Raw genomic sequence first — 9,141 nt, forward strand, 5'->3', positions numbered from 1 at the left:
GGGGTGAGCCGAATTTCAGCCAATCACAGCACGGCATTTCATAAAATGCTTTGCTCTCATTGGTGGAAAGTTGGCGCACCCCGATCTGGCTCACCACTAAAATGATTTAAAGATCCAGCTCAGGTATACCTATTTTTAGAATGATTTCATCCCTATTTAGATTACATGACTGATTATTTGGGCACATCTTTTTCAACTGGCTTAGAACAAGATATGTCTCTTATTAGACTGGTTCAAATGTGCAATCCCAGGTAATTGTGTCTATCAGTAGACTGGTACAAATGTGTAATCCCATGTAAATATGTACATTATTGTAATGGTTATAAAGTGTAATCACAGGTAAATGTTCATATGATTAGACTGGTACAAACGTGTAATTCCTTATAAATGTGAATATTATTAGACTGGTACAAATATGTAAATTATAATCTGATATAAATGTGTAATCCCCTACATAGATTTCTATTATAAGAATGATACTAACATCTAATCTTAGGTAAATATGTATATCAATAGACTGATACAAATATATTACCTTAGGCAAATATAGATATCGATAGACTGGTACAAAAGTGAATCCCTTGTAAATATGTAAATCATTAGACTGTTACAAATGTGAAATCATAGGTTAAGTTTTGTTGTTGTTCTTTCAATTTTAGTGTTCGTGGTGGTAGTTCTGGTGACAATGGCCTGCTTGGCGGTGATGGAGTAAGAGGTCAGACCATTAATTTGTTAGTAATCTTTTTTAGTAGCGAAGCTACTCTATAATTTGAAATGTTCGTCTGTCCATATGTCTTAGTTTGGGGGAAACGTGATTTTCTCAACTCCTATAAAAGATAAAGAGCTGAAATTTTTTGACAACATTCTCATTATTAAGGAGCACAATTAACTATTTTTAGCAGGTTTTAGGCTATTTTTGAATTTTTCATATTTTTCTCCATATATTTGGTGTTTATGATCCGATTTCCAAATTTTTTCAGTTATGGTATCAAAATTAAATTTCCTGTCGTTTCAAGAAAACAATTATGACGGTCAGACTGCCTTTAAGTAGGTTTTAGGCTATTTTTGTATTTTAAACATTTTTCTCCATACTTTTGGTGTTTATGGTCTGATTTCCAAATTTTTTTCAGTTATAGTATCAAAATTAAATTTCCTGTCGTTTCAAGAAAATAACTATGACGGTCAGACTGCCTTTAAGTAGGTTTTAGGCTATTTTTGTATTTTAAAATTTTTCTCCATACTTTTGGTGTTTATAGTCCGATTTCCAAAGTTTTTCAGTTATAGATATCAAAATTAAATTTCCTGTCATTTCAAGAAAACATCAATGGCGGTCAGTCTGCCTTTTTTTTGGCTACTTTTATATTTTTCACATTTTTTTCTTATATTTTTAATGTTTATGGTCTGATTTTTAAAATTTTTGTAGTTAAAAATATCAAAATTAAATTTCTCGTTGTTTTGAGCATTCAGTATGTAATTCACTTTGACCGTCAGTCTGTTAGTCATAGTACTAAAATATAAATATTAAGAAATTAAAAACAAATGTTGAAAAGGTTTCGTGTTTTTTTTCCTAATATACATGCTTTTGACAACTAATATCTAAATTCTTATACATATTTTTGTGCTTCGCTACTTATGGATGTTGTCATCCTTGTTAAATAATTAATGATAATTCAATTGCTTCATTGTCATGGGTTCAACTTTTATAGAGTCTATCATATTAAACAATAAAACATACCCGCGACTGTGGTGTAACATATAGCGCATCTGCTCATTATCGGGAAGGTAATAGGTTCGAATCTCGGCCCGACAACACGTCATAACTAAAAATGTTTAAAATTGTTTCTACTGCTGCTATGTCAGTTAGAGTAGGGGAATGATTTGTCCCAAAACAGGCACAAATAGAAATTCTCAGACAAAGGTTATGCAATCAAAGGGTTGGTTGTCTGTAGGAAGATTGGCTGCGTAATCATGCACTTCATTAGCAAGATTTGGTTCAGAGATACCTCAAAATAACACCTAATCCCGTCCTAGAGATGTTATCAAGGTTATCAAATTAAACTTAAATATCTCTTTTTTGCATCAGTGATTATAAAATTAAAACCCTTTTTTTTTCATTTTTAAACTTTTTTTTCCCATATAAATTTTCAAAACATTAGAGTAAACTGTCCACTTTAAATTGGGTCTTTGAAAATCAACCAAAAGCGTTATTAACCAAAAGCGCTTAAGTAATTTATTAGCAGACAAAAAATGGCCCAAATAAGGGGATCCAGGTAGTTGTTTGGTTTACATCTATATTTATAGATTTATTTTCAAAACAATGCAGGTTTAAATGTTGGAGTAACTGGTGCTGTTTCCAGTGAAGTTGGAGAACAAGCTAATAACTTTGCCACTCAAGTGAGGTAAAATTTACAATTTTTTACAAAATTCTATTGATATTCATGAAGAACATGCTAAAAGTAAATGTTTGATAAGCTCATAAGCCTTGTGTAGGCGAAAAAGAAACATTAAAGCTACACAGCAACGATAGAAATTTGTCATTGATGATATAATAGCCAATCAGAGATATTTTTAGACAGATGCCAGACTGGCTGGTCCAATAGAAACTTGTAATTATTTATTTGATAGCCAATCAGAGTTCTTCTTAGATAGATTCCAAACTAGCAGGGCCAATAGAAACTTGTCATTATTAATGTTATAGCCAATCATAGTTTATTTTAGACAGATGAAAATCTGGAAGAACCAATGGAAACTTGTCATTATAAATACGATAACCAATCATAGTTTACTCTTGACAGAGGTCAGGGTGAAAGAATCATTAGAAACTTGTCATTTTGTAGCTAATCATAGTTTATTTTAGACAGATGCCGGGCTGGCAGAACCAATGGAAACTTGTCACCATTTATGTTGGGGCCAATGATATCTTTGCTGAGTGTGATCCTATCAATGGCTATCAATATGGGTATGTAAAGAATAATTATACTTGATTTAACTAGTTTATTCACATGTTGATTAAAAATGATTCATAATTATTAAAAATGTCACCGTTTTTTTTTGGCAGTTTTCTTATTTGTTGGCTTAACAACTTTGGGGATTTGTATTTAATTTTGTTTGGTTGGTTCATTAAGTTGAGTGTCCATGCTTTTCAAACACTAATTTAGATCTAAATAAGGGTTAATTTTGTGTATCATCATTGAGGATGTAAATGAATTTTTCGGCCATTGTCTTATCCCTTTAGATTCCTGATTTATAACACACTAACGTCCCAGAAAGGGGGGCAGAAGGGTTAAAAAAATAATATCTTTACTCATTCCCAGGAAGTAAGGGATGGGACAATTGCTCATATTTTTTATTTTTAGAAGTCTCAGACTTTGGGTACTGGCTTAAAGGGAATGTGCAAAAATTTAGCGATTCTGACTGACTTTGGGTACTAGCGTATCATTGCCACTAACCTGCTTAGTTAGTTTTGATATAGCAGACAGAAAAGTTTGTTATGAAATTGCTGGTTTAAAAAAAAAATTTTCTCCAAAAAATATCATTTTATAGATAAAAACTTTATTGTGACATTTACAATTTTCTTCAAATTTTCTGGATAAATCTGGATTTCATGGCCTCTCAGCGAAAACTCTTGAATTTAATTAATTGCCCATTGTCCCCTCCCTTACTCCCTGACTCATTCCCCAAAATGGTTGGTATTAAACCTTGTTTGTTGAAATCTTTCTTTAGTCGATTAAATAATGATCTGTATGTGTATCTTTGTACAAAAGGGTATACTTAACCCCTGGACCGATATGGTTATCCTTTACAATGTAGCTTCTTATAGGTCCTTTGAAGGTTTATAACTTTTTTAGAATGAATATACGTCTTGCATTGGATATGTTATCTGGCCTGCCTAAAACCTATGTTGTCCTTGTTGGGCTACCTGACCTAACCCAGTATTATGTAAGTATAGACGATTCTGATATACTAGCAGCAGGATGTATATTTGTATATCTGTGTAGTGCATAGTATGATTTCCTTACCGGCTAAAATTATAGGTATGTCACTAAAAAAAGGGAGGATTCATAAAAATGCTAGTCCCCAAAGTCTTATAATAACGTTTTCTTATTCGTTGACTTAACAACCTTGGGAACTATTAAACTTTTATTAAATCTTGACTAATTGGTTCATTTAGTTAAGTGTAATCTACAGAAGGGTTAATTCTGTGTATCATCATTGGGGATGTACATCATCCTATCCCTTTAGATCACTGGACTCTTATGGCTGAATATACAGAATAAATCTAAATCTATAAAGATGCTATGCAATTCATAATCTCTTATTTCCAGCAACTTGCACAGAACAACTTTCTCTGTGGTCTGTTGATCGGTTTCGTTTCATCAAGATGTAGCTTCACACCTCAACAACAAAAGTGAGTTGTTTTGGTAGCTAAGATACTGTATTCCATGCCTATTAATTACCTCATATGGGTGAGGCTGCTGTCTATGACCTATGAACTGTCAGGTCTAACAACCAAGCATAACATGAATTGCGACTGTGTTAGGCAAAGGCATTCCCCCTACTCTAACTATTAATGTATCGTACCTGACATAGCAGCAGTTGGAACAATTTTTAATGTCTTTAGTATGACACGATGTAAGGTCGAGATTAGAACCTATCAGCTCCCTGACAAACAGCGGATGCACTACGTGTTGAACCATGGTCTTTCCCTCGCTGATTGACTCAATTACTCATTACACTAGAATATAAAATTAACATAAATGAAATGTTTTAGAGATTTGGTTGCACAGTTTAATGCTCAGTTACAACAAATATCTGAAGAATACAGGTTAAATTAAGGCTTCATAACCGATAAAAACCGGTTGTCAGCCATACTGATAAATTATGTATTACATCATAATACAGACAATTTATGTAAAAACAGACAAAGTAAAACTGGTTTGAATCTTATCATTTTTCATTTTATTATCTGTTGAAAGCTGTTTAAAAATAGGAGAAAAGTTAGACACATTACAATCTTTCCCGATTTTGTATTACTTTTGCGGAACATGATTCCAGTTACGTCATATTTTTCTTTCCCGAAAAAGGGAAAGGGGGAAGGAAATCTCTTCAAAAGAGATGGGGAAAACCCCCTTTTCTCCCATCTCTTTTTTTCTTCCCCCCTTCCCTTTTTTTCTTCCCCCCTTTCTTTTTTTTCTTCCCCCCTTCCCTTTTTCGGGAAAGAAAAATATGACGTAACTGGAATCATGTTCCGCAAAAGTAATACAAAATCGGGAAAGATTGTAATGTGTCGAAAAGTTACTGTGAAAAATACGAAGAATCGCCCCATAAGGTGCGATGTTACAAAAAGGACTATAACCGTATGATTTAGTATAATTGCTATAATAGGTTAGGTTAAAATGGGTTACTTTTGATTTATTTTTTAAAGGTTTGGTCACCTCTTCGTAACTGGACAAATAGTCTCAAATATCAGCAATGTGACGTCATAAAAATGAGTTATTATCCATCTCTTTTTAAGGGATTTTCTTTCCCCTCTCTTCTTCTTCATTTTTATGACGTCACATGGCTGATTTTTTAGACACTTTGTCCAGTTACCACCTCTTCAATTACTAAAGAAAAAAGTAAAATATATCTGTAATGATTCTTGTAAAATTTTGCAACAATTTAATTTCACCCAATTTAACATAATTCCCTTGGATTGGTTAGGTTAGGTTGAAATGGGTTACCTACGATTTATTTTTGAAAGGTCATGGAACTACTTGAATATTATGATGAATCCAGGGTTATAAAAATGTAGGATAAATTAATGTATGTACAATTCATTTTTAACAACAGCAAAAAAATTTAAACCATTTGCGGAAAAGTTTGGACACCACAAGTTCTTCACAGCTTATCGAGTCTTCGAATGAAGGAACAAAGTGTTTAGAGCTTTAGTACCAACATAATTTACATTCCAATGTCCCAGGGAGTAAGGGAGGGGACATTGGATCGAATATTCAATTTCAGACTTTGGGTACTGGCTTAAAGGGAATGTGCAAGAATTCAGCAGGTTCTGACTGACTTTGGGTACTAGCGCATCAATGCCCCGCTAACTAGCTGAGTTAGTTTTGAATATAGGAGACAGAAAATTTGTAATAGATAGCTGGTTTTACCAAATATTTTTCCCAAGAAAATGTCATTTCATGTATAGAAACTCTACTGTGTTATTTATGTATTAAACAATCTAAGAACCCCTTGAAGTTAGGTGGCAATTAAAAATATATGAGAAGGGTTGACAAAGTTCTAAACACGATTTTTCTTGTGATTAATTACAGAATGTTTACTACATTGTGATGTATTGGTAATTTAATTTTCAAGTAAATGATTTTTTTTCTTCGAACTAATTTTGTTCTGTATTATATTACCATGATCCCTTTACAATTTTGGACAAATTTTCTGGATAAATCTAGTTTTATTGCTTTTCAGCGAAATTAATTGCCTATTGTCCCCTCCCTTACTCCCTGCCAATGTCCCCTCCCTTGCATGGTTAGATCTAAAAAATACATTTTTCAGGTACATGAGGAAAGATTTTACTGTAGAATATACCCCAGCTGTTACAAATGCTTATCAAACGGTAATTATATTTTTTAAATAATAATCTATTTTAATGGAGGGGAGGGGGGAGATGATCCGTATTTTGGTGTAGAAAATGTCAAAAAGTGAAGAAAAACTAAAAAAGTTTTCTATGTTTCATTAGTTTTAGGAGTGCCTATTATTTGTGGGGGGGGGGGGCGATTAAAATAAATTTTAATTAAAATAATATTTATATTTTAATATCCGCGAAAAGCTGTCTTTAAAAGCTGTCTATAAATAACTATTTTATAATAGGTTGAGAGAGACCAGTTTGCATTTGATTGTTTTCATTTGGTTCCACAATTCTATGAACAGGTTTTAATTTGAAGTTTTTTTTGTTTTTAAACTCCCTTCTTAAATAGGGTCATATGACAAACGTAGGAGTCCCAAACGTCGGAGTGGACACTTAACCTAACCTAACCTATTTTAGACCATCTTATAGGTTTTTTAAATGCCAAACCCCTGCGGGGGGCTTATTTGTTCATTCATATCGTAACCTAACCTAATCTGTATAGAAATACTTAATAAAATTAATATTTAGACACTCCTGCGTTTGTCCTGGAACCTTAAATAGTAGATTTTAGATGCGTGGCATCTATATAAGTATCCTCTTCCTTCACTGACTGACTCATTTCAACATAAATATTGTATACCTATTAAGCTATATAAGTTGGAAAGAATTTTAATGTGTATTATAGATTTGAAATCTGCATAATATTTTAAGGATTTTCTTTTATAAAATTCGTTTTTATATAATTCTTTTTTTAAAAGCGCAAATACAATTTAAGTTAATTAATCTAATTGGTTGAATGATGTACGACAGCTTCTCCAATCAAGAGCGCAGATTGTTTTCAATCCACCAATAACATATATTTTCTACTAGGGCCTTTAGAATCAAAGCTATTATATTTGTTAGTATTAGTGTATAGATGAGATAGACACCTTTTTAAGTTTCATTTTGACACTTTCATTTTAATTCTTTGAATAGAAATTAAATCAATACATAATACCTGTATAACCACGTTTCTTTCTATCTATATATGAATGTATGTTAAGTCATATTATTTACATATATGCGCATCTATGACCGATTACGGTCATGTTTTTTTACGAATGTAATCATACCTGTTTTTATGCTAATTATTAAAAAAAACAATTATATTTAGATTTCTACAAACATATGGAACAGTCTTTTCCAACCAAGACAATCTAGAACATTAGGAAAGTTTATACATAAATTATACAAAAACAAGGATGATAACATCCATTTTTAGTAGCGAAGAACAGAAAAATATTTTTACAAATTGGACAAGTGAAATACATATCAAATGACAGAGTTGAAATATAGAGAACTTTTGCTGTCATTTAAAAAGCATTACAGTCAAGCTACGTACAGAGTAGAACCTTAACTATATAGAACACTAGCGGCTTCGCCCCTAGCCTCTAGGGGCTTTGCCCCAAGAGGTAATTAAAGAAAAAAAAACAATTACCTCTGGAGAAGCCCCCACAAATTTTAAATAATTTTTTTTTTAAATTGAGGAGGGATTTTTTTCATTTTTGGGGGGATGGGAGTGTCCCACCCCCCTCCCCCCCCCAAGAAAACAGCCTAAAACCACCACAGGACTATTAGGTATATTCCCTGAAGAGTAGAATCCGATCGGTTCAGTGGTTACCGAGATCTTAAGGGACGGACAGACGGAAAGACAGACATCATTCTACTTTGTATTATAGATAATTTTCACACAATCGAATTGTCTGTGAAACTGTAAGGATATTGAAAACCCACGACCATTGTTTACCTCGTCGTTGGGATAGCGAAGGGTTCAAATCTCGGCTCAACCCCGCGTTATATCTAATGACGTGTTAAAAATTGTTCCTACCACTGCTAGGTCAGTTGCACGAAGTTAATAGACAGAGTAGGAGGAATGCCTTGGCCTTAAACAGGCACAACTCATCACCCTGCACAGTTAGGACTTTCAGACAAAGTTTGTGCAATCAAAGAGTTGGTTGTTGGGGGTGATTTATCAAATTACCCCCAGGGAAGGGAATAATTGCTTTTTAGAACACCCTTGCATTTCTTAATATAAATTCATGAAAAAATGCAGGAAACTACAATGGTAACGTACAGCCCACCTGCCCCTCTAGCTATAATCAATTTCTTAGAACAAAGAAAAATTCGTGATTGTCATAATTCAAATGATTTTTAGATATTCAACATTTTTTAACATACAATATAGCAATTTATTTTCAACATTTTGCTTTGCTAAAGTCAAAAATGCAAATTGTAGCTGTACGTTTTTTTCTCTAGTCGATTAACTACATATTCTTTTAATATTGTGATTCTTGTTCGATGTAAATAAGGATTTTTTTGTAACAAAAGTGTAACACTGTGGGCTAGAATTGAATCAAGACAAAAGTAAGTGCTGAGCCCTGGGACTTATGTATGGTGAAAATAGACATAAAACCATGATGATTCCAGGTAAAACCAAAATATTTCAGCGGGGGCTTTTTGAGAAAATTAGATTTGAAAAT

At 32.9% G+C, this 9,141-nt stretch overlaps 1 protein-coding gene across 1 annotated transcript; it reads left to right on the plus strand.

The window, feature by feature from the left end:
• Nucleotides 1-162: 162 nt before the first annotated feature.
• LOC145327238 (phospholipase B1, membrane-associated-like) lies at nucleotides 163-8,817 on the plus strand. Its single transcript, XM_080170821.1, has 11 exons — nucleotides 163-251; nucleotides 660-715; nucleotides 2,324-2,399; nucleotides 2,858-2,959; nucleotides 3,849-3,939; nucleotides 4,326-4,408; nucleotides 4,772-4,825; nucleotides 6,550-6,610; nucleotides 6,865-6,924; nucleotides 7,776-7,828; nucleotides 8,713-8,817. Exons 1-11 carry the CDS (start codon nucleotides 166-168, stop codon nucleotides 8,789-8,791), a joined length of 801 nt encoding a protein of 266 aa, XP_080026947.1. The 5' UTR covers nucleotides 163-165; the 3' UTR covers nucleotides 8,792-8,817.
• The last annotated feature ends 324 nt before the right edge of the window (nucleotides 8,818-9,141 follow it).

The sequence above is a fragment of the Acartia tonsa genome, chromosome 8 (assembly GCF_053477335.1).
Source record: "Acartia tonsa isolate MP-2025a chromosome 8, ASM5347733v1, whole genome shotgun sequence".
In the NCBI taxonomy this organism is placed as follows: domain Eukaryota; kingdom Metazoa; phylum Arthropoda; class Copepoda; order Calanoida; family Acartiidae; genus Acartia; species Acartia tonsa.

What these genes read in the sequence shown, in the direction of transcription:
- LOC145327238 (XM_080170821.1), top strand. Translation starts at nt 166, where the DNA reads ATGACTGATTATTTGGGCACATCTTTTTCAACTGGCTTAGAACAAGAT. An exon ending in GTTCAAATGTGCAATCCCAG is followed by an intron (nt 252 to 659) that starts GTAATTGTGTCT and finishes TTTCAATTTTAG; the next exon opens with TGTTCGTGGTGGTAGTTCTG. An exon ending in CCAAGACAATCTAGAACATT is followed by an intron (nt 7,829 to 8,712) that starts AGGAAAGTTTAT and finishes ATGAAAAAATGC; the next exon opens with AGGAAACTACAATGGTAACG.